The following is a 26,698-nucleotide window of genomic DNA, read 5'->3' as shown; positions in this document are numbered from 1 at the left end:
GGCCCCCGGGCACCTGCCCATTGTGCACAATGGGAAAGACGGCCCTGGATGAAAATCAGAAGAACATTTCAGACACATTCTATTTTTAGCATCAGGATATACTCTTTTTACACAAACATGGATTTACATGCATTGCAAAGCTAACAAAAATTTGCGCTTATCTATAAAATTCATTCTGGACAAAAGGCCACACAGTAACGACTCCCTGCTGGGCCTTTGGCCAGAGCAGGCATGACACTTCATCACAAAACTTTGTTAGCACTTCCTGCTATCAGACTCCCTTCCACATATGCCTTATTGGAGGTTTCCACTAGCAACCTTACAAATCCCAAACAATGACACTTCCATACAAAATACATCCCAGTACACCCAAGACCTCCATCCACAAAGGCCTATTGTATCAGATATATGCATCGGAAATAAGGCATATCCTTTAGTAAGGTGAAAACAGAAAAAAAACAGTTTCTACCCTGGTCTCAGAAATAACGATTTTCTATCTTGGAATATATACAATACACAAAATAAGTGCATATGCAATTTTATAAATAATGGCCCTGCGCTATTTCCTTTGAATAAATTCATACCAGAAGTTATTTATCAGTGATCCAGTCACATATACATTTAAATGTTTTCAGTTAAATAGATTTCGAACCAACGGCTTCACTCCTCGGTGCATAGCGAAGGGGATTAACCTCTTCATTGCTGCAGCGCTGGGTGCTATAAAGCCAGCGCTGCAGCGCACGCATAAACATACATTTTTATATACATTAAAAACATTTTTATTAATAACATTTCATGCGGCGCCAGTGATTTAACCCCTGCAGCGCTGGGTATTAACCCTCCCGGCGCCAGAGTCCATTTCAAGATGACTGCCACACTCCGGGGACCCGGCCACAGGAGATTTAAAAATATCCTGCACTAGACTTGGTGGCACCAGGGGTTAAGAGGAGGCTGAGCACACGTCTCCATGGCAGCTTCCTGCCAGTAGCAACAATATTCCCTTCCAGGTTGATTCACATGCTAGCTGCATGATTCGACCTGAATTGGTTTAAGGGCCGGAGGCTGGATTAACTCCTGCCAGGTTATGTATCCAAAACTGTCAATGCAAAAATATATTTCATCTGTACGTCTGGATGATCGCTAGTACCTTTTTTAAGTAGTGTGTAACGATCCTTAGAAGGGCCCTCTTTGAGCAGTGAACATAACTGCTTCAAGATCATGCTTTAACAATGTCACGCTTTAAATTGGGGAATTAGGATTCCTGTTTATCAATCAGGATTGGCACTAGCGAGTTGAGGTGCAGAATCTAACGGATTTGCTGCTGGGAGCCCGCAGGTCGTGCCTCTCTATCTGCCACCTGACATAACTAGCTGGGAAAAGATGACATGAGAAACACACCAAATCAGTAGTCAGAAGCAAGTTGAATGTCAAGGTCACAAACACAGGGTCCAAAAGAGGGACAAGCTAAAGTCTGTCTCACAGGCACAGGTTCAAATCGAAAAGAAAACTAAGTCAATTCACAGAAATGATTAATTAGCAAGGAAAGCTACAGCAGGTACCACCTGGCACTCTGGTAGTGATTACTGCACATAGTGGAGTTTAATTACCTGAGAGGGTTTGTCATATGTCAGAGATCACTTGCATGTGCATGCATGGAAACACCTGGTGCTGAGAAAATTGATATTGGTGCTGGCATGTGACAGACTCTTAATTACTTGCTGTAATTCCTGTCACTTACAGATTAGACCAACTGTGACTGGATAGGCTTGCTTTGCCACCTGGTCTGTTGGGGATGTTCTTCTTACAGTTTTATCTGGGATTTTTTCTCACCTTCAGTAAAAGAGCTTGTGATTTCCACTGCCGTTTGATTTCAAGTGCTGTTTGTTTAAAGTGTGGAGTTAGATCCAGTAAGGAGTTGAATCCAGGAAGAGGCTTAATTTGGTAAGTGGCTTGCAAAGGTTAGTACTTTCAAGCTCACTGTAGGCTATAAGAAGTTAGGTGGTAGCAGGCTTGATGATCTCACTCAATGCATATCTTGTCATATGTATGCACACTTGGAGCAAGTGTTCTAAGGTTTATACCTCTGTTAGAAATGTGAGCAATTGGTCTCTTTGGAAGCCCAGGTAACTGATCTAAAGCAGACCATTGCAACATTGAGAGAGATTGCCAACCTGGAGCATTGTTTACCGCTCACCGTTGATGCGTTAGCTAAGCAGGGTGGAGCAGAGACAGAGGAGGATGCACAGATAGGCAGCTGGGTAACAGTTACTAGGGGTAGCAGAGGGAGGAAGAGGCAGGCCAGTTCTGAGCTAAGCAATCCCAGCAGATTTGCCAGATTGAATGAAGATACTGTGGAAGGCAGTTCAGATTTGGTAGAGTTGGATGAGACTGCTTCCTCTAGCAACCAGGGGAATGGTCTCTCCAGCATAGAGGTGACCAAAGTTACTCAGGGACCCAGGCAGTTTGTGGTGGTAGGGGATTCAATTATTAGGAAAGTAGATACTGCAATCTGTTACCGGGGCCGTGCATGCCGAACAGTGTGTTGTCTCCCGAGCCCGAGCGGGCGCAGCATATTGCGGATCGGGTGGACAGATTGTTGGGAGGGGCTGGGAATGACCCAGCGGTTTTGGTGCATGTTGGCAACAATGACCGAGTTAGAGGGAGAAGGGGTGTCCTAAAGAATGATTTCAGGGACATAGGTCACAAACTTAAGTCAAGGACATCAAGGTAGTATTTTTGGAAATACTACCTGTGTCACGCGCTAGTCAAGGGAGGCAGCGGGAGATTAGGGAGGTTAATGCGTGGCTAAAAGTTAGGTGTAGAAAGGAGGGTTTTGGGTTCTTAGAGCACTGGGCTGATTTCTCGGTCAGTTGCCATCTTTATTGTCGAGATGGATTGTACCTGAATGATTAGGGGCTGCAGTGCTAGGGGAGAGGATGGTTAGAAAGTTGGAGGAGATTTTAAACTAGGCACCCGGGGGAGGGGCAAGCAAGTATTTATGGGATAGACATTGAGAGTAGTAAGGAGGAATTTAACAAGAGTCAAGGGGGTGGAGAGGGGGGAAAGGGAAGCATAGTCGATAAGGAGAGGTCCTTTTTAAAGCAAAAAGAAATACCGAAGGGAGGCAATAGACTTAAGTGTATGCTTGCAAATGCAAGAAGCCTGACAGGTAAAATGGGGGAGTTAGAACTAGTAGCAATGAATGAGCAGTATGATATTATAGGTATTACTGAGACCTGATGGGATGATACACATGACTGGGCAGTCAACTTGGAAGGCTATGCTCTCTTCAGGAGGGATAGGGTAGATAAAAGGGGAGGAGGAGTATGTCTTTATATTAAGCCAGAAATAAAACCAAGTATTCAGGAAGTTATATACGAGAATATTGGTGATAATATAGAGGCATTATGGGTGGAAATATCCAGTTGAGGAAAAAGTTCAGAGAAGTTGCTGATAGGAATATGCTATAAACCGCCAGATATTAGTATGATTGAGGAAGCCCAACTTCTACAGCAAATTGAAAAGGCTATACAACTAGATCAAATTTTAATTATGGGGATTTGAATTATCCAGACATTGGAGTTCTGAGACCTGCGGTACAGCTAGGGGAGATAGGTTTCTGAGCACGCTAAAAGACCATTACATGTCCCAATTAGTAGAGGAACCAACTAGGAACCGGACTATACTGGACCTAGTAATAACAAACAATGTGGACATAATATCAAATATTCAAGTAAGGGAGCACTTGGGAAACAGTGATCATAATATGGTTTGAAATTAGTTTCCAGAAGCAACGGTATAAGGGTTAAACTAGGACTTTAAACTTTAGAAAGGCAAATTTGAATATGCTACACGAGTCTATAAAGAGCATAGACTGGGATAAAGCCTTTGAAAGAAAAAATACGGAAGAAAAGTGGGCTGTCTTAAAAATACTGCTGGAAACATACACGTATAAGTTCATTCCTATGGGAAATAAATGTAAAATAATTAAGTCTAAACCAATGTGGCTAAATAAAAGGGTAAGGGAAGAAATGCAAAGGAAGAAGCGTGCATTTAAATTGTTTAAGTCTGAACGGTCAGAGGAGTCCTTCCGTAGGTACAAGGAATGTAATAAAACATGCAAAAAGGAAATTAGATTGGCTAATTTAGAAAATGAAAGGAACGTTGCAAAAGAAAGTAAGACAAACCCCAAAAAGTTTTTTAAGTATATAAATGGCAAAAGGATTAAAAAAGATAATATAGGACCCCTAAGAAGTGAGATGGGTGAATTGATAAATGACACTAAGGAAAAAGCAGAGGTATTAAACACTTTCTTTTCTTCAGTATTTACTAGAGAGGAACAAATGGTAGAAGTAATACATAAAAATGGAAATGAAACCATGCCATTAATTAATACTTGGTTGTTAGAGTAAGAAGTCCAAAGGCGACTGAAGAATATTAAGATAAATAAAGCTCCAGGTCCAGATGGCATACACCCAAGGGTCCTTATGGAGTTAAACTCGGAAATAGCTGGACCGCTATTCTTAATTTTCAGAGATTCAATCTCATCAGGCTCAGTACCAAGGGATTGGTGTATAGCAGATGTGGTGCCGTTATTTAAAAAGAGGACGAAATCACAACCAGGGAATTATAGACCTGTAAGCCTGACATCAATAGTGGGGAAACTACTGGAAGGTATTTTAAGGGATAGTGTTCAGGATTACTTGGTACGCAATAAAATTATTAGTGGGAATCAACATGGATTTGTGAGGGATAGGTCATGTCAAACTAATCTAATCAGCACAGTAGATGTGGTCTACTTAGATTTTGCGAAGCCCTTTGATACAGTTCCACACAAAAGGTTGATTTACAAAATAAGGGAACTGGGTCTAGGAATCAACATTTGTACTTGGATCGAAAACTGGTTAAAGAATAGGGAACAGAGAGTTGTGATAAATGGAACATTTTCTAATTGGTCAAAAGTTTTAAGTGGAGTACCTCAAGGTTCCGTGCTGGGGCCACTCCTTTTTAATATATTTATTAATGACCTTGGTGAGGGTTTAGAGAGTAAATTTTTTATTTATGAAGATGACACTAAACTCTGTAATAAAATCAGAGCAAGATGTAGCTTCTCTACAGAGGGACTTAAATAAACTGGAGGATTGGGCGGCCAAATGGAATATGAGGTTTAACATAAATAAATGTAAGGTTATGCATTTAGGGATCAAAAACAAGAACGCAATCTATAAATTAAATGGAATTAATTTAGGAGAATCTATAATGGAAAAGGATTTGGGAGTGCTCGTAGACAGTAGACTTAGCAATGGTGCTCAATGTCAAGCAGCAGCTGCAAGGACAAATAAAGTATTGGCATGCATAAAAAGGGGTATAGATGCAAGGGAAGACGGTGTAATTTTGCTACTGTATAAATCGTTGGTAAGACCTCATCTTGAATATGCAGTATAGTTCTGGGCACCACTCTATAAAAAAGATAATTTGGAACTAGAAAGGGTTCAGAGAAGGGCGACAAAATTGATAAAGGGTATGGAGTCATTAAGTTATGAGGAAAGGTTAGCCAGTTTAGGCATGTTTACTTTAGAAAAGAGGAGATATGATTACTATGTACAAATACATTAGGGGTCAATAGAGAGAACTTTCATGGGAACTTTTTACCCCAAGGACTATACACAGAACACGCGGTCACCCCCTAAGGTTAGAGGAGAGGAAATGTCACAAACAGCAAAGTAAGGGGTTCTTTACAGTAAGGGCAGTCAAGATATGGAATTCATTGCCAGGGAAGGTTGTGATGGCATATTCAATAGATATGTTTAAGAAAGGGTTAGACAATTTTTTAGCAGAAAAGTGTATCCAGGGATACGACCGTTAATTACAATGAAGGATAGTAGTGGATATAGGGTAAAATAGGACTGCAATATTGAGTCTGGGGGGATTTTCACAATTGAAACAGATTTGCAGTTGTTTACTCTGGATCAATTTCAAATAAAAATGCAGGATCGCAGGAGATCCAAAATAGGTTGAACTTGATGGACTGGTGTCTTTTTTTCAACCTCATCATCTATATTACTATGTTACTATTACAGACCACTCCTACTGGTGTCACTTTGCCAGCAGACACTCACCGACTGCAAATGAAAACTGCACAATATGTGTAAGATAATCTTGTTGCCACCAATAGGCATCTTCATGGCACCTAGAACCGCTTACTTCTGGGTAGTTGGTATACCTGCTACAGCACCTCTTTGCTGTGTAATGGCTGCTACCTCCTGACTGCATATTATAGATCTGGACTGCTGGGTAGCAGGCAGAGCATTGACACAGAAATGCTGGGTTCAACATGACAGCCGGTGAATGGATTAGAGTGTAAGATTTTATCTGAGTGTTCTCTTCAGCTCCTATTTTCAGGGTGCTCCACCTGGCTGTTTTTACTTACCACTCGGTTCTTATAATAGGACTGTGTTGGGTTCTAATAGAATCAACCATTGCTCCTCCTGTTTTAACAGGCACTATGTGTGAGCACTATATCAAACAGTGTGTGTTAAGACAATTTGACCACCATTCGGACCATTCCTGGCAGCTGTGGGCAATAACCTCCAACATTTTTCAATATTATTGCAAAGGTTTTTAAAACTGCCCCACCCGGCTAGTTCTTGATGCCCCCCGGCTGGCAAATTTTTCTGGGGAGAACACTGTTATCTGTTGGTCACAGGATACAGCAGGCAACAGGCATCAGGCAGAATCTTCAAGAAGTGATGTTTTTTGCTCAATGGCTCTGACAAGGACCTTTCCACACTAGTTAGAGGTACTAGGTATCTCCAGAAAATCAGATGGAATAATAGTTAAAATACAAAATACAGCTTCATATACTGGTTCTGACACATGTTGTCAGGAGGTAATCCAGGCCCTTCCTTATCTGGCACAACAAGTTTGTGATATTACTTTCAGAGCATTGAACAGAGATGCTGGGTTCAACACAGGACAGCCGGGGAATGGATTAGAGTGTAAGCTCTTATCTTTTGGTCACAGGATACAGCAGGTAATAATCGCAGGCAGAATCTTCAAGCAGTGATGGTTTATTGCTTAGAGTCCTGGCAAGAACTTTTACACACCAGTTGGCGGTACTCGTGAGCATCCAGAAGTCAGATGGAAAATTATACATTACATGGTCAGACAGAACTCCTTTTGTACACCCTCTGACACACATGCTAGCAGGGGGTTAACACCATCCCCTGATCCTAAATGGCTCTGCAAAGACTGAGATATTACATCAGATAATTTAGTATCAGGATGCAATGCGTTTTCCAAACTTGGATTTAAATGCAATGCAAAGTTAACATAATTGACAGCAGTCTGATATATCCTGCAACTTGCTGGTTGCATTATTCAGACCAGACAGTTTCTAAGATAGAGGATGAAAACTACACATGAAAGGAAGGGAACGATCTCCAGTGGTGCATTTAGGTTGAAGCTAGTGTTTGTCACTTCACATGAAAAAGGTCTAATTATCCTTAATGAAGATTTCCTCAAACAAATACCTGGCATAATACATTAGAAATCAATACATTTCTTATTCCAAAATACACACAATATAATAAAAAAATACACTTTTAAGGATATAAATTGGCACACTGCGCTAATAGTCTAAAAATATTTATACAAGAAGTTATTTATAAGTGATCCAGCCACAAATAAAATCCCACTGCTGATAAGTAATTAAACAAAAAAAAAAAAACATAAAAAAGCACAGTGCAAACTCTATTCTAAATTCCCATTACATTTTTCTATTTTTCTCTTTTCCATGTCCTATTTTTTTTTCACCAGTAGGACATGTAAGAGAAGACTGTGTGGATGACCGGATCAGGCATTGCAATGAGCGGTTGGAGAGATTCGACAGAGAGCATGCAAAACTGCTTCGGTGAGCATGTATTATTGATAACAAAAGAAACACTAATTGATTAAAAAATAAAATGAGTTCTCAATTTTGGCACGGTTTTTATGGTTCTGGTTTTTGTGCTTTTAACTGACAATTCAAAATAAAGAATTATGAAAATAAAATGGGTTTTAAAATTCCACTGAAATTGGTATTTTAGATAATTTGATAAATATGTTCCCAAATATTTTTTTTTTAAGTTCTTTGCATTAGAATTATTTTTTTTTTTTTTATAACAAGGCCTTTTCCTTTCTTTCCTTTTTACGTTAAAAAAACCCCCCAAAACGTGCTATTAATGATTTACAGTTCTGCAATTGTCATAGCAGTGAAAGGAACATTTATATATGATCTACTGAGCAGAGAGTCTTTGTAATGTTTGCCATTCGTGGCACAAACCCCTGTCACCCTTCTTTCCATGCTTTGATGTACATAGATGGAGACATCTGTTGCAGAGATTCATTTTTATCCTCCAAAATTATTTTGAGTGCTGAAATGCAGCCATATCAACAGCAAGATTTTGCAAAAGGAAGAACAAATTATAGTAGGACATCCTACAAATTTACATAAGCTTTGTTAAACAGATAGAAAAGATGCTTGTTTAAAAAAAAAAGAGGGAAAAAAGCAACCCAACAAGTATGAGGAAATGCAACTTTAAATGAAAATTATGTAAGGCATATTATTTACCTATTATCTTTGATCATTTAATTTATGGAAGTATTTCTGGAAAAGACAATTTAGATGTAAAGGCATGTAAATGTTTTAAATTCTATTATTTCTTTTTGGATTATGTTCTCCCCTTTCTATGTATTATTTTGCTTTCTGGATATCGTACAACACCTGTGCATTGTTCTTTAACATTTTGTTTTTGTTTTGTTTTTAATTTGTATTTCCTGTTTTAAATATATCTTCCAAAATTAAAATTGTGAGTTCATCTTAATGACTGTTACATTCTATTTAATGGGTAAAAGGTTCAGTTCATCATCATCATCATCAATTTATTTAGCAGCAGTGCTGTACAGAGAACTCATTCACATCAGTCCCTGTCCCATTGGAGCTTACAGTCTAAATTCCCTAACATACACATACTATGGTCAATTTGTTAGCAGCCAATTAAACTTCCAGTCATTTTAGCTTGGTGCTCTCTCATGTTTTTTTCATAATTAACCTTCCAGTATGTTTTTGGAGCATGGGAGGAAACCGCAGCACCCGGAGGAAACCCACGCAAACACGGGGAGAACATTCAAACGCCTCACAGATAAGGCCATGGTCAGGAATTGAGTTCATTACCCCAGTGCTCTGAGGCAGAAGTGCTAGCCACTTAGTCACTATGCTGCCATTGCATCGTGATTGTTATCAAATAATGTAATGTCACCTTGCTAGCATAGGATGAACTCTAAAGCTGGAATATCTTTAATAAAATGTGCATACAGGGTGTCAAGACCAGTACATTGAAAATGCAAATGGTAGTCAATAGATAGAGCTGGAAATGGATGCAACTGAATGCCAGGTTGTGTTTTTTTTTTTTTTTTTATGAATCTAAAAAAAAAAAAGGTGCTCTATTGCATGGTGTTAACCCAGCAACATGCAGAGAAACTATGTGTTGTACATCATAGAATGTGCAGTAAAATCCAAAGTACTTAGGTTCACAGGCATCGCACTGATCATCCTTATAGTTGGGAATAAAAGATTGCAAACTTTATGCCAAAAGAAATCGTTCTCTGCCACACTGTCTTTTTTATTCTCCTACTCTCTCTCCTGCCACCAGTTGTAAACTAACCAGATAGATTTACTTTGCCACCTGGACTCCTTTTGAGAGTCTTGCTACAGTTTTTCTGGGTTTATTTCCAATGGTCAGTAACTGACTGTTATTGACCACTCCTCCTGGTTCCACTTGCCACCAGATTGCAGACCAACTGCGAATGCTAACTGCGCTCTAGTTATAAGAGGATAGTACTGCCAAGCTACTTCACTTGCACCTGAAATTGCTTACTTCTGCGTGGTTGGCATAACTGCTGCAGCACCTCTTTGCTGATGTCTGGCTGCTATCTCTTGGCCTCTTACTTTGCATCAGGACTGCTGGGTAACAGATAGAGCTTTGACGCAAAGACACTGGGTTCAACACATGACAGCCGGGGAGTGAAATAGAGTGTAACATCTATCTGTTGGTCACAGGATACAGCAGGCAATGGGCATCAGTCAGAATCTTGAAGCAATGATGGTTTATTGCTCTTAAGAAGGAACCTTACACACGAGCTAAAGTACTAGTGATCATCCAGAAGTAGAGATGGAAAATAAAGTACATCTCCTTTTATTCAGTCTCTCTATACATATGCTGGCACAGTTTAATCCCAGGGGGCCCATACCTGGCACCACAAAGTCTAAGATATCACATTCAATGTTTAGCATTGGAATGCAATATATTCTGTAAAAATGGATTGAAAACAAATTAAACTTCACAGATTGATGTAAATTTTGTTATTTCCCAAATTGCTTGCTTTCATTATTCAGATAGTATCTCCATCTCTCTGACATACAGGATACAAACGATGACGACCCCCTACTGTGCATTTAAGCTACAGGACATTTTGGTCACTCTTGGATCAAAGGCTTAATTAACATGAGATTTCCTCTCTTCAAAAATTTTACAGAAAAAAAGTTGCTTCCAAAATGGGCAAAAAGAAAAATTATACATAGGGTTGTTACTAAGCGATCCGGCTGCAGATCTTTGTTTAAAAACCCCTATGGTGGCCAGGGACGGATTAACCCGAGGTCTAACTGGGCTACAGCCCAGGGGCTTCGAGCATCCAGGGGGCCCTTGACAGTGCTCAGCGGCATTATTGATCGGTGCGGGGTCGCCCCCAGCCCTATCAATGCTGCTGAACCTGTCACTGTAGTCTTTCCGCGGTGCTCGGTAGTCTCCTTACTGAGGAGATCTCGTGACTCTCACTCTCTCGAGATCTCCTCCGTAAGGAGCTTACAGCGTGCCGCGGAAGGACTACAGTGACAGGAGACAGAAAGATGTCAGCGCTTGGGTGGGGGGCGGCAGGCGGATCATTGGTGGGGTTTGCGGCTCACAGGGGGGCCTCACGGGGGAATGGGGGCCCCCTTAGCCCAGGCGCCTCCATTCCTTTAATCTGGCCCTGATGCTGGCCACAAACTCTAATTTCTGCAGCATTATCAGTTAATTGGTGTCTTCAGCATGTCTTGTACCCTCCATGAACTTTTTGTCTGATGATAATTCAATTTGAAATTGAAACATTAGTTATTGAACATATTGGTAAATGTGGTTGAACGATGATTGGCAAATTAATTTTTTACTCCCCTAGTCCACTTTGTGCCCCTTCTTCCACAAACAACTCAAGGCCCAATTTCACCACATCCCAGAGAACATGCAGATAAAAAACAAATTTTATTCTACCAGTAATTTAATTTACTATTGGTTTTTTTCATGCTAACAAGCAGAAATAATGAAAAAAATTATCAAAAATTAGCTATTTTGTCACTTTTCCATAAATCCTTTAAATTTGTATAACAACTAGTAATACATTTTGGGCATGTTTAAGCAAAGTGTTCATTTGTTCAAATTATATTAAATCTCCACTTACACGTACGTCTGTAGTTCTACTACAGCCACGATATAAGCATACTATTCTAAAATGGAGTATGTATAATGCAACGTAGGTGTTTAATAGTTTAAATACCACTACCTCTTTGACTGCATTAGCTTATTGTTATTTCAAATTTAATACCATATTTCTATATTCATTTGAAATTATTCATTTGCCTAATCTGTTTGTTTTACGCTGTTTTTTTACTTATTTAATACTCTATATTTGTCATTACATATATAGTATTATTTTTACATTTGAATAATATCTAGCTATCAGTAACTTCACCATTTTATTTATGTTCACAATGCTGATTTGAGTGTCAGGGTCTTGGGGTTCAAGGGGAAAAAAGCGTACTTAGTAATTCTAATTTAGTGAGTACACTTGGATTTTATTATGTTTTGTATCTAGCCGAGTTATGTTAGGGGACTGAGCTCATGTTTATTTTTTCTTCACACTTAGGGCTTGATATAGAGTTGCACCCAATTGAATTTAATTGTTTCAATGCTGGGTCTTGCTGAAAAATGTACACATTGTGAATATGCATCCATGTTTAGAGTTGCATGTATCTTGCACTTCTGGTCCTTTGAGATGTGCATTAGGGACAATTAAGTGCAGAAGCAGCACAGTAAGGGCGTGCAAAGGCAAGTTAATTTCTCATTTTGAGATTCATAGATTATGAAATATGTTTGATATGAGATGTAAATTTTGCACTTACATAAGCTGGGTCCAACTTTTGGAGTTGATGATTATTGTTACATCTTTGCTCTAGATGCATCTATTCATTAGACTGAAAAATTTGCACATATCGGAAGATGAGTGTAACTTAAAATACAGGTCTTTGCTCATACTCAAACCGGGCATTTTTACATTTAACTCTAAATCAGAACCCTAATAACAATTTGTGAGTAAAATTATATATTTTTTATTATATGTCTGTTATAAACTAGTTGTAGGTATAGAATCTCAATCTATATATAATTTATTTTTAGGTTAGACCATATATAAATATACATTTTGCTCATATTTTGCAATCATTCTCTACTCCAGCAGCAGGAAGATTGTGTGATGCCATGTTTGGTATATTCTAGAGATCTCAAGGATTTGCCTGACGTTTCCCAGATGCATCCAGCTAGAAGTGCTACTATTGGACTGAGCTCTAATTTGATGGTAACTGGAGGTACAGCACTGTCAGCTTCAGAACCTTGGACAACTGATTCCACCTCACACTTGGTGACTCATCCTTGGCTACCCAGTGGAGTTATGCCCTGCATGTGGCATGCTGACAACCCATATGGTAAGCTGGGAATTAAAATGATTTGATTATTGGAAAGAATGCTTTAATATCTTGTGTCACTAATGCATTTCAAGAAGTATTATTTTAAAACTTACTACCAGTTTGTCTGATTGTATACGTGTAACAGATATTGAACTGACATCTTGGAATATTTATAAATATATATTATATTTGTAATATACCTTTAAAACATACATACACACAGTGACCACTTTATACGTACACCTTTCTAGTACTGACTAGGACTCTCTTTTCCCCAAGAAACGCATGAGTTCTTTGTGGCATTGATTAAAAAAAAATGTGCTGGAAGCATTCCGTAGGGATTCTTGTCCATGTTAACATGATAGCATCATGCAGTTGCTGCAGATTTTTTGTCTGCACATTCATACTGCCAATCTCTCTTTCACCGCTTTGAAAGGTGCTGTATTGTATGTAGATCTGGTGACTGTGGAGGCCATTATAGTACACTGAACTCATTGTCCTGTTCGTGAAACCAGCTTGGGATGACATGTTCTTTTTTTTACCTGACACGTTATCTTTCTGGGAGTAGCAGTTACAAAATGGATTGCCTGTGGCCATAAATTGTTGCACATGATCAGCAACCATGGTCAAGTAGGCTGCAGCATTTAAATGATGCTAAATTGGTATTAAGGGGCTTCTTGGGTGTCAAGAAAACATTCCCAACACCACCAATCCTGCACCATTGACACAATTCAGGATGGATACATGGGGCATTATTCATTAAGGAAAGTAAGGCAAAAAAAGGAGTACATTTTCTCCGGGACAAAGAATGTTACAATGCAAAGAGTGCTGGTGTACCTGGGCTGGTACCCCTGACCTCTTCCAGTGGCGCACGCAGGGGGAGGGGGGGTTTCTGGGTCTTGTATACAGCACCGCCGCGGACGCTTCCAGGGGCGCACGGAGGATTGTCGGGGGGGGGGGGGGCTTTCTCCCCGCCGACTGAAAAAAAACCCAAAAAAAAACCATGAGAGAGAGCTGCTGCACATGCGCCCGCGCAGCAGCTCCGTTTCGCCAGCGCTGTCCTATACAGCAGCCGCGGCGCTGTCTAAGAAGCGTCTGCGGCGGTGCTGTATACAATACAGCACCGCCACGGACGCTTCTTTGACAGCTCCGTGGCTGCTGTATAGGACAGTGGCCACTTAGTTAGCGCAGGGGGGGTTCTAGAGACTTAGAAACCCCCCCTGCGTGCGCCACTGGCTTCTTTGACAGCGCCGTGGCTGCTGTATAATACAGTGCAGCTCTCTAGGGGTTGTTTTTTTTTCGGGGGTGGAGGAAACCCCCCCCCCCTGAAAAATCCTCCGTGTGCCCCTTCTCTTCCTATGGATGGATCCCCCTGGCCTATCACACTGGCCAGTGCTGCTGGGTAATGGGTAGTGCAGTGGTACCGGAAAGCTGGGTCCAATCCTCAGAACAGTCGGGAACGGATTAGAGTTGGGTCTAATCTATAGATCACAGGAATTTCAGCATGGAAAGTTGTCAAGCAGGTCTTTGAAGCAAGTGATGTTTATTTGCTAAAGTAGTCATAAGAAGGACAGTTCACACACCAGTCTGTGGTACTACCAATCTTTCCAGAAGTATAGAGGTATTGGTACAAGAGTGATACATTACATGCTCAAACGGCTCACTTTTTATACAGTTCTGATATAACTCCTGGCAGGGGTAAGCCAGCCCCCTGATCCGCAACGTCTGAGCTATTTTTCGTATCAGGATACGGTACAGGTACATAGATTTACGTGCAGTGCAAAGCTAACAATATTTACACTTATCTGTGATATCCTAAAATTTGCTGTGATTGCCCTCATCCTGTTTTAGACACAGAGGAAATCTAACAGCAAGTCTAATTAAACCTCCCTGTGCATTCAGAAGTGTTGGACACTCGCACATCAAAAGGTCTAATTAACATGAGATTAACATGGGTCATTTCTTCAGACCGTTACAGAATACACATTTCCTTCACTCTTTTGCTAACTTAAGAACTCCCAAAGAAAAGTTGCAAAACCCCAAACAAGTCATTTCCCTATATAACACGATAAGTGCTTTGGCAATTATACATTGGTGCCTGCACCTCTGGAATGCATTCCTAGAATAAATTATTTCTACATGATCCAGCCACAAACAAGTTATTTATAAGTGATCCAGCCACAGACATGCCCTATGCCACCATTAAATTTATCCCCGCATTTTAAATTTACCTCCCACTCCAATGCAACATGGTGCCATGGTGCAGAGTTACTCCTTTTTTTTGTTTTTTTGCTTTACTTTAATCAATCAGGCTCATGGTGTTTACCCCAAATTCTGACCCTACCATCTGCATTTCACAGCAGAAATTGAGATCCATCACACCAGGCAACGTTTTTCCAAACTTAAATTGTCCAGTATTGGTGAACGTGTGCCACTGTAGCCTCAGTTTCTTGCTCTTAGCTGACAGGAGTTGAACCTAGTGTGGTCGTCTGCTGCTGTTGTCCAACATCTTTAAGGTTTGACGTGCTTTGTGTTGAGATGCTCTTCTGCATACCGCTGTTGTAGTTCATAATTATTTGAGTTACGGTCACATTTCTTTCAGCTTGAACCAGTCTGGCCATTCTTCTGTGATCTCTCTCATTAACAATGTGTTTTCACTTACAGAACTGCTGCTCACTGGATGTTTTTTTTGTTTTGTGCACTATTCTCTGTAAACGCTTACAATTGTTGGGAGTGAAAATCCCAGGAGATAGGGTGGTTTAAGTATTTCAGAAACTGATATCTGGCACCACCTATCATTTCATGGTCAAAGTCACTTAGCTCACATTTCTTCTCCATTCTGCTGTTTGATCTGAACAACAACTGAACCTCTTGACCATGTCTGCATGTTTTTAAGCATTGCGTTGCTGCCGCATGATTGACTGATTTAGATATTTGCTTTGATGATCAGGTGTACCTAATAAAGTGGCCTATGAGTGTGTATTGTATATACATAACAATGTAACCAATAATGAGCAGCATATTGCTAATAAATAAACATATATTCACAGTTAAGAGGAAATCCATCTTAAAGAAGTTGTCAAAATGTTATGTTGTGCAGCCAAAGGGAGCTTCCATTATATAAATTAAGCTACCCAGTATGTGTGTGCTACATGCTGTCACGACTAGTATAGCGTACCTGCTATCGTTGGCACTACTCGGAGGAAGGTGCGGAGTCTAACGTGCCCCTGGTGTTCACCAGGGACCCCCGCAAGGAGGTATGGGCTTAGCTGCAGGAAACACGCAGGTCGCGGTCCTTCCACGAGTCAGATAGCGAAGTACGAGAGGAATGTCAGACAGGCCGGGTCAGCAACGGTGCGGGCAATGCAGGTACACAAGGAGAATCCGAAGGGGTAGTGAGTCAAGCCGGGTCGATAACGTTCTGACAGCGAGGTACAAAAGGGAGATCCAAAAGGGTAGTTAAGGCAATCCGGGTCACAATGGTCACAGGCAAACGGCAATAAACTGGAGGAAGGAAAAGGTCAGGAAACAGATAATCACAGGAACGCTGGAGGACAGGAAAGGACCTGAAACTCTGGCACAGGAGGTGGGGTCAGAGAGGCTTAAATAGTGCTGCTAGCCAATGCCCTCAGCACTAGTAGTGCTGTCATACTCCAGCGCCGTAGCGCTAGTCATCCTTTAGCGCCATAGCGCTATCTTCATGCAGCGTCCCGTTGCCTAGCAACGGGAACGCTTTCAAGTCTGTAGCTGGCCGGCCGGGCGGAAGGGGAAGTGACGCGTCTGGTTGCTAAGCAACCAGACGTGCTATGCAGACGGGCGGGCGGCCGCCGAGCGGCGCCTGACACATGCAAAAGTAGGCAGTATTTTCGTTACATGCATTTGCACTACTTGCATGCAGCATGGATTGTCCAGTCCACTCTTCACCTTGGCCCACAAAGTCTGCTCTGGGATATCACAGATTAATATTAATAAATGCATCAGTGGGTATCACAGGAAGCAGTGAATCATCAAAAATTGGCTGTAAACTGCAATCTGTAATTTAACAAAGAACTATCCACATGCATTCATCACTATTGGGATATTTTCCTTATCTCCCTCTCAGACACACACAAACAGGACATGAGACCCCCTGCTGAGCATTCAAACAACATAATGGGATTGATAACACTTTCCTGGACTCAAATGAAATGCTTTATTAGTATGAGATTTCCTGTTACACAGTAAGTCTCTCTGGCAAAGAAATACCTGTAATGAAAAAAACACTCACTGGATTCAGAATAATATTAGGAGCAAAACGCTTATATGAAAAGTAAATTGATACAATAATTTATTTCTTCCTATTTCTGTCTGAGGTAAGATGGGTCCAGCCACAGTTTCTATTGTAGAAGAACATTCTACTGCAATCAAATCAGAATGCTGATCATTGAAACTAAGATACACTCAAAACCATGGGTGTATTATCTTTAGCTTTCATCGGTAGAAAACATAATTAGAATATGTTTAACTGTTAAACATATCGGTAAATAATATGGAAGAATGTAATATACCTGTATATGAATTGTATGCAAAGTGCCTGATTCGACTTAGAATGTAAGTTCCGTTGCATGCCGTATCTTTTGTGAAATTGCTCTGCGCGTGCTCTGAACAGTCGTTTGCGGTTGGACATGAATTGGATGAAATTGCGTTCAAAGGTCCGTTTCTGACTGCGTACAACTGGGTTTGGTAAGAGGCAGACGTAGGCAATGTACAGTAAGGGCGTATCAAGGTTGATGCACTCATATTCATGTGATTAAAGCTCTGGGTATCTTAGTACGTGTTTTTTTAGCCATATGGCTTGCACCAGCTACAGGGCAGGTGTAAGTGCTGACTGATCATGTAGACTTACACGTATGCATGCCAAAACATGTGTTTGCCAGTAAGAGAAACTATAATAATGTGTTTTATGTACAATACGCATTAAGAACATCCTGATTTTATGTATTCCATGTAAATATTTCTATATATTTTTATTAAAGATAATAGTATTAATAGTTTGTAAATTACAAAACTTTTTGGCGCATCTGTTCTGCTGGGACATATCCATTTTGCACATATCCATGTTTGTTTCCTGCAGTGTGTTTTGTTTGCATGAGACAAGTAAAGTATAGCCAGAGCCTACTTATACCCATATTTAAATGGAAATGTTTCTTTAGATCTGCTTGTACTTTAGTACGAAAGTACGTGCGTGCAAGTTACGTCTGTTGTTTTATTTTTTATTTTTTTGTTTTTTAAATGAAAATTTGCATTCATATTGTGTTCGAAGATTAATCAGGCATTGAATGGCTAATGTTACGGAATTATCCCACAAACATGGTTTCTCCTGAGTATGTTCTTCTCTTGCTTTCCTGTGCTGCAGATTTTTTATAATAGTTGTTGGTGTGGCCGGGTCCCCAAGTGTCCATGCGGTGGACATCTTTAAATGGACTCCGGCATCGGGAGGGTTAATACCTGGTGCCAGAAGAGTTAAATCACTGGCGCTAGGCGCCGAGTGTATAAACTAATAATTTTAAATGTAATAAATAAAAAGAAATGTGTTTTTAAATGTGGGTGCAATTTAAAATAAAAATCAGTCTTCCTAACTCCCTGGTGGTCTAGTGGGGACCTGGGGCTCTGACGGCGGATTGATCCCCACTTCGGTATCCGTTCATGGGGTGCTGTTATCGATCCTGGTCCCTGGTGGTCCTGCAGGGGCTGGAGGAGCAGCCCTGGAATCTTCACCGCCGCGGCCTCCTGGATTCAATTGTATCCAGGAGACTGAGGGCATTCTGAGGAACACAGGGCATTCTGGGAAACCCAGCATCTTGAAAATCACACTGGAGCTCAGAGAGCTCCAGCAGTAGCTGGCCAGGGACTGCTACCCCAGTATCTGTCTGACTTCCCTATTGTGATAGGATGGACCACCTATGCCACCCTGTTTGCTGTTGCTGGGAACCGGATGGGCTTACTTTGCCACCGTTCCCTTTCATTATCCCAAATGCACCCTCTTGCCTCAGTAGGATGGGCTTACAAATGCTGCCACCGCTGGACTCCTTACCGGCATCCAGTACCGGGTTTCTTCTGGGTCTACCTGGGCTAGTACTCCTGATCTCTTCCTATGGATCAGGGTTGCTCTGGACTGATTCCCCCTGGCCTATCACACTGACCAGGGGTAAATGTATCATACCCCAGTTTTTTCATCTCGCGGGAGATCAGCGTCTTCGCAGCTAAAATTTAAAGGGGCGATGGCTTGTAAAGGCAAGTTTGCCTTTACAAGCCCATTTACCCCCTGTTATGAGCCGCGGCGGCTCCGGGCACAGCCGCGACTCACTTCCCCTGCAGGCTCTGCGTCCCGGCCATCGCCATGACGACCGGGACGTCATTTCCCCCGGGTCGGGACGCTCTCAGCTGTTAGCGCCGCGTCCTGGCATCTAGGCAGCCGGGCGCGTGCGCACAAGTAGTTTAGTTTAAGCTGGGCTAATTCCTCCTGCATGCCACTACTTGTTTATAAGGCAGGAAGGGGACAAGCCCTCCCTGCCGGTTATAGTTCCTGCTCCAGTGCTGTAGCCTGCTCTCTCTCTATACCTGCTTATCCTTGATCCTGTTTACCGTTGCTTACCCTTGCCTGAATATTTGACTACGATTGTTTGCCTGTGCCCCTCGATTTATTGCCTGGACTTTGACGCTGCGGTTTTGCCTGTGACCTCTGACCTCGGCTTGTCTACTGGATACTCTGTTTGCTGCCGGCCCTCGACCATTGCTTGGACTTCACTCTGCTGGTTGCTCCTAAACTCTATCGCTGGGTTCTCCCCAGTCAGTGCACAACTCACGACCCTCTGTTGTCTGCGGCCAAGTCTGTCCTCACCACTAGGGGCTCCAGGGAACACCAGACTTCAGAGCAGACTCCGGGGGCCTGAGTCATTAAGGAGAGCAAAGCATAATAGAGTAACTATGCACCTGGGCAAAACCATGTAGCATTAGAGGGGAAGGTAAATTTTAAATGTTGGGACGAATTTATAGTTGGGATATGGCATGTCCTAAAATAACTTTTAAATTTCAGTGTAAAAATAAAGCTGTCAAGTATTCGTGTACTACATGACAAAAACAGCCAGTATTTAACTTATTTGCAAAATAATAAACTAATTTGCATCCCTTGAATTGTAACATGGTTTGTCCAGAAACAAACTTACTCCTTTTTTTTGCTTTGCTCTCCTTAATGGCTCAGGCCTCAGGTGTTGATGTACTGGCTGGAGGGGTTCCTAACACCCCCAGAGCTGCAGGGTAGCAGACAAAGTGGTGGTACCGGAAAAGCTGGGTCTAAACCTCAGAACAGCCGAGAATGGATTAGATTTTGGGTCTAATCTGTAGGTCATCGGATTTTCAGCATGGAAGATATTTTCAAGCAGGTCTTTGAAGCAAGGGATGTATATTTGCTCCTCACTGGTTAAAGTTACCAGTGATCAGGTTAGATGAAATCTGAAGAACATTTCAGTGTACAATACAGTGCTTTTTATACTGATTTGGACACAGGCTATTTTTAGAATCAGGATGCAATGTGTTTACACAAACATGGATTTACATGCATTGCAAAGCTAACAATATTTACGCTTATCTGCGATAGCTTAAAATCTTGCTGTGATATCCTTCATCTTACAGTGGACAGCAAGTCTAATTACATCTTCCTATGACCCTCACACATCAAAAAGGTCTAATTAGCATGAGATTAGCATGAGTCCTTTCTTCCAACAGTTGCAGTATACACATTTCTTCCAAAGAAAAGAATTCCCCAGGAAAAGTTGTAAACCCCAAACAAGACATTTTCTTACACCAAAATATACAAAAGGCTTTTTAAACAAAGGCTTATTGTATCAGATGTAAGGCATTTCCTCTAGAAATGAAAGATTTCCCTTACCAAAACATACACAATATCAAAACTAAGCGCATGTGCAATTATATAAATCTGTGCCCTGCACTATTTGCTTTAAATTATACCAGAAGTTATTCGTCAGTGATCCAGTCACACCTATTGTTCTATTTTCGGCCAGGGGGTAGAGCTAGACCCCGAGGCAGGGGCCCTGAAAGTACTTTTTGGCAGGAGATTAAAAGATAAATCTTCCTGTGACCGGATGGGCTTACTTATCCACGCGGTCTGTATGGGGGTTAAGATGAAGTGATGTTCTTCCTACATAGTTTATCTGGTTTTCTTTCTCACAGTCAGTAACCGGCTGTTACTGATTACTTCTACTTGTCACCTTGCCATCAGAAACTTGCTGACTGTGAATGCCAACTGCGCAATTTTTGTAGAATAATCTCGCTGCTACTACTATGCTCCTTGACGTCACCTAGAACAGCTTAATTACCCAGCTGTTCTGATCCATAGTAAGCGATTAGGAGGTATCAGCCATCCCACAGCAAAGTGGCACTGTAGCAGCTATACTAGCTACCCAGCACTAAGGGTACTAATTGCTATCAAAGAGCCTAGTAGTGACAGAGAGATTCTCCATCAACAATTGCGCAGTGGGCATTCACAGTTGGCAAGTGTCTGGTGGCAAACTGACACAAGTAAGGGTGATTAGTGTAGCCAGATGGGCTTACTTTGCCACCCGGTCTGTAGATGGAGGAAGAAAGAATGGAGGGAGGGATGTTCTTCCTGCACAGCTTATTTGGGTTTCTTTCTTACCGTCGGTGATCACCTGTTCTGATTACTCTTTACTGGTGTTAGTTTGCCACCAGACACTTGCGCCAACTGCGAATGCCAACTGCGCAATTGTTTTAGGAGAAACTTGCTGCTACCACTAGGCTACTTTGCTGCGCCTAGAACAGCTTACTTCTGGGATAGCTGGTATTGCTGCTGCAATGCCTCTTAGCTGTGACCTGGCTGGTACCTCTTGATCGCTTACTATGGCTCAGGACTGCTGGGTAGTGGACAGATCATTGACACAGATGCTGGGTTCAACACGGGACAGCCTGTGAACGGATTAGAGTGCAAGCTCTTATCTGTTGGTCACAGGATACAGAATAGTCGTAGGCAGACTCTTCAAGCAGTGATTTTTTATTGCTCAAGAGTCCTGAAAAGAACGTCTCCACACCAGTTAGTGGTACTGGTGATCATCCAAAAGTTACAGTGGGAAAGATACTACATGGTAAAACATAGCTATTTATATACAATTTTACATTCATACCTGGCCAGGAGGTAATCCAGCCTCCTGACCCTTTAAAACAATCCTGGCTGCTTCATCCAGCCTGCACATGAATCAGCCTGGAGGAGTTTAACATCTTTCTACATTCCTGCAAGTGGCAACACAACATCTGAGATAATACATCAGATATTCAACTTCAGGGTATAATATTCTCTAGACTTGCGATAACGCAATTTTATAATTTAACAAAATTTACATCAATCTGTGATTTCCCAAATTGTTTGCTATTTTCATAGTTCAGACAGGTTCTAACACACAGGATGTTAAGGTAATGACCTCCTGCTGTGTAGTCAAGTTAAAAAAGTGTCTGTCACTCAGAGACATAAAGTCTAAATGGCTATTGCATCAGAAATCAATACATCAACAATTAATACCTTACTAGCAAAACACAATATTAAAAAATCAGTACATTTGCAATGATATCCTGCGGTGCACGTCGCCCCTAATTGAAATAAATATCTACAATCATTTATTTCTACATGATCCAGCCACAGTTGGTTACTGACTGCGAGAAAGAAACCCAGATAAACTGTAAGAAGAACATCCCTTCATTCCTCCCTCCCCCCACTGATCGGGTGGCATGTAAGCCCATCTGGTCACAGTGTGCACCGTAGTTCAAATATCATGAAAGCAGCGGCCCGGTTGGATAAACAGTGTTATGACTGCGGGAAAATTGGCCACCTGAAGATGGACTGTCCCACAACCCAAGCAGCCCAGACTTGTGTGCCTAATCTGAATCCTGGGGCCCAGCGACTTGTCTAACTGGTGGAGGTGAACTTTGCCGAGTTTCACTGCCAAAGTTACTTTGGCAGATGTACTTGAAAGTTAAGTGTCTGTAGCAAGGGTTTATCTGGACTAGGGAGATGGCCAGGAATTGCGAGATGTTGCCGTTAGGATGGCCGCCCCACCAATGTGATCGTGGGCATGGATGTTGGAGGTGGAATTGTGACCGTGTATCTCGGCTACTTTACCTGGAGCCAAGCGGCCAGACTGCAGTCTTTAGGATCTCCCATGCACAACCCAGCCCGGCTTTTTCGGTTTCAAGAACATAAATGCCTGAAACACGTTCAATCTTATCTGTCTTCTACTTACTGATTAGAGGTGTGGCTTTCTTTCCATCCAGACGATTTGCCAAAACACGGGTAAGCCGTGCACTTCCGTAGCCAGTGGTGGGAATGTAGATTGACGTGGCACCCCTGTGATGAACTGTCGTTTGAGATCCTTGACCCATAAACACTGCAGTTTCATCCATAGCAATCCTATTGCAGGTTTGGTATTGAGAAAAGTCGATCCCACAACAAAGGACTTGAATGCAAGTGCATGTTTAATAACTTCAACATCTTCCAGCTTAAACAGTGTTGTTGATCTTCTTAGAGACAGTTCATATCGCTGAAGGAAATCGTCCAACCAGTGTTGTGATGCTTTAAATCCTTCTGGGACCATTTCGAACTGTGGTGCCATTGCAAGGGAAACTTATTGAATATCAACCCTGCGCACAACCAACGCCTTTGCTCTTCTTTCGGCAATCCATTCACCAATGATGTCTTCCAGCTCAGGATGTAAGGGTTGCCTACCTGATCCAGACCTGTGCTTCTTAGCTTTTCCCTCATCCACCTGTTGACTGAGGTTATTGTACTCCGCTCACCATTTTCGGACCATTTGGAGATCCAGCATCTTTTCTTTACAGAAAGCTGAAAGATTCTTGCCCTGTGAGTCCTCCACAATTGCTTTCTCATATTCAACGGTATAGCTCTTCCTTTTTGTACTCATGTCTGGGGGTCAAAACAGACAGGATAATAAATAAAATGATGACCGTTATGCTCCCCCAGTCCTGCTTTTATCCCCATCATGCCCCTCAGTCCTGCTTTACAATACTTTACTTACCGGGGTTTTTTTTGTCTTCACTTTCCTCTTTTTCTGTACTCTACTCCGCTGTGCTGCTGTAAATGACGCTGGCATGCGCGCCAGCGTCATTCACAGAAAACGAGGGGAGGGTGCGCGCTCAATGTGAGAGGGTGAGACGCTGCATCTGTTATTGGATGCCACTGTTAAATCTTTAACAGCAGCATCCACTTCATGGGGGGGGGGGCTGGGGGCATTGTAGTGTAGCGCAGAGACCGGGCAAAATGGGGATTTAGCTAGGTCTTATTTTCGGGTAGGGCTTCTTTTGGACCGTTCTGCAGAAGTAAGGGTAGGTCTTATTATCGGGGTAGGTCTCATTATCGGGGAAACAGTGTAGCAATGAAATTCTTAAAAACCATGCTGTGATATCATGCGTCGTATTTCAGAGGCAGGATGCATACTAGCAAGTCAAAAGGTCTGACATGAATACCTTCTTCAGACAGTCGCCGAATACACATTCCCACAGAACAACAAAACCCCAAAACAAGCCACTAACCCACATCACAATACACCAAAAGCTTTGTAAACAAAGGCTTATTATATCAGATATATACATAAGGCATTTCCTTTTAGCAAGGGTAAATCATAAAAAGCACATTTTCTACCCTGGTCTCAGAAATAACAATTTCCTATCTCAAAATATAAACAATATCAAAAGTAAGTGCATTGGCAATTCTATAAATAAACGCCCTGCGCTATTTCCTTTCAATAAATTTATACCATAAGTTATTTATACGTGATCCAGTCACAGAGCTCCAATAGCTTCAACTAGTGACAGAGCAAGGACTGTAGCTCCGGGGTCTGTCTGCTCTCCCCTGGTACTAATTTTGGCCAGGGAGCAGGGAGGGGTCCCTGGAAGTCAGTTTTGGCTGGAGATTTAAAAGATAAATCTCTCGCCCCAGACATAGAGGCACCAGAGGAGGAGAATGTTCTGAGCCCCCCTCTCCCTGGCAGTTCGTGGACAGGCGAGAAGTATACTCCCCCCTACCACTAGCAGCAATATTAAAGGTGTTAAACTCTCTGGGCTGATTAACGTGCAAGCTGCATGAATCAGCCCAGATTGATTAAAGGGACAGGAGGACGGATTACTTCCTGCTAAGACAAGTCTCAAATGTGTATACAAAAAGGCTCTGTTTTATATTAAAAGCTGTTCTTCTTTCATCTGATCTGATCACTGGTACCTTTTAACCAGTGTAAGAGCAAATAAACATCACGTGCTTCAAAGACCTGCTTGGAAACTTCTCTATGCTGATTCCTCTGACCAACAGATTAGACCCAACTCTAATCCTTTCCTGGCTGTTCTGAGGTTTGCACCCAGCACCCAATACCACCGCTCTGCCCGCTACCCAGCAGCTCATGCCAGTGTGCTAGGCCAGGGGGGATCCATCCACAGCAACCCTGATCTATAGGTAGAGGTCAGGGGTACCAGTCCAGGTATACCAGTAACTGGGTACACCCGCAGTGTCAGTTACCCAGAAGAAACCCGATTCTGGATGCCGGTAAAGAGTCCAGTGCAGCAATAGGGCGCACTTGGGATAAAATAACGGAACGATGGCACAGTAAGCCCATCTGGCTCCCAGCAGCAGCAGACAGGGTGGCATAGGTGATCCATCCTGTCACACCCAACATAACTGCACCATTCAGAGTGTGCTGACTTAGATGATAGTAAGGGCTGCAGGATAGAGTTCAGGGCAGCTCAGCTATCTGATGTCTCGCTAGTGGGCATAAGGCACTTAGCTGGCAGCAGCCTTTCAGGGATGCAGGTGGGGAGTGTGACTTGGCGTAAATGGTTGCTGTACCTGGTAGCCAGGAAGGAAGATGGGGATAGACCAGTCTGGGAACATGTTCAGCTGGTGGTCCCACTGAGCTTCCACACGCAGCTGATATCAGTTGCCTACAAAATACCTACGGCTGGACACCAGGGGAGAGACTGACACTAAAGCGCCTGACACAGAATTTTTTTGGTCTGGAATGTCTGACGTCTGAGTCTTCTGTTAGATCTGTGATGTTTCAGTGGCTTTGGGCGCCCAGTGCTTCCCTCTGGTCCTTTGCAATAGGCGGGGAACCTTTTCCAGCGAGTGGCTGTGGACAGTGTATGTTCCCTACCTTTGCCCAGTAGATCGGGGAAGAGATACATCCACACTGTGGTGGATTATGCCACATGGTACTCTGAGGCTGTAATACTGTCCTCCATTACTGGGAAAAAGGTAGAGATTTCACTACTAGGAATATTTAGTAGAGTAGGGTTCCCTATTGAGATTTCAAAAGATCAAGGGACACAGTTCATGAGTGAACTGCTCCAGTGTGTCATACTACCAATGAGGAGAGATTAGATCAGCTGGGATTGGTATGACTTCACCTAGAGGCGTGGAGTCTAACAAAATGGAAGGTTTTCGCCAGGGATCCCGCAAGGGAATTTGGACTTCGCGGCTTACACTCTGCATGTCGCAGCCCCCTATAGAAGCTCCCAATGAACCGTGAGAGTCAGAGGGTGAAGGATTTACAGATAGAGGCCCACGGAGGGATACTGATGAGTTCGATGAACTGTGGTGGTGTGTTACCACTGAGGAGTGGAAATGGAAGAGATGATCTGCGGCCGTCACCACAGAGAAGTAGGATGCAGAGGTGATCTGTGGCTGTACCACTGAGGAGTGGTATGCTGACATGGTCTGCGGCTAGAACCACTGAGGAGTGGAATGAATATACAGAAGCACAGGGAGCGCAGGACCACAGGAGCGCAGAGCACACTGGAAACCAGGTAGACAGG

At 42.3% G+C, this 26,698-nt stretch overlaps 1 protein-coding gene across 5 annotated transcripts in view; it reads left to right on the top strand.

Moving 5' to 3' along the window:
• TNRC18 (trinucleotide repeat containing 18) overlaps positions 1-26,698 on the top strand; it is a 655,441-nt gene that overhangs the window by 52,575 nt on the left and 576,168 nt on the right. For 3 of the 5 annotated variants that reach the window (XM_075179957.1, XM_075179954.1, XM_075179953.1), the window contains 2 exons: positions 7,819-7,912; positions 12,627-12,832. The exons of 1 other annotated variant lie outside the window; for it this stretch is intronic. In XM_075179957.1, the coding sequence (XP_075036058.1) occupies positions 7,819-7,912; positions 12,627-12,832 (300 nt within the window). The remainder of the gene's footprint in view (positions 1-7,818; positions 7,913-12,626; positions 12,833-26,698) is intronic. One more of the 5 variants, XM_075179955.1, reaches the window with a different exon arrangement.

Source organism: Mixophyes fleayi, chromosome 7, assembly GCF_038048845.1.
Source record: "Mixophyes fleayi isolate aMixFle1 chromosome 7, aMixFle1.hap1, whole genome shotgun sequence".
NCBI lineage: Eukaryota > Metazoa > Chordata > Amphibia > Anura > Limnodynastidae > Mixophyes > Mixophyes fleayi.
Note: the sequence above shows the minus strand (reverse complement) of the source record. Positions and strands in the feature narration are given on the sequence as shown.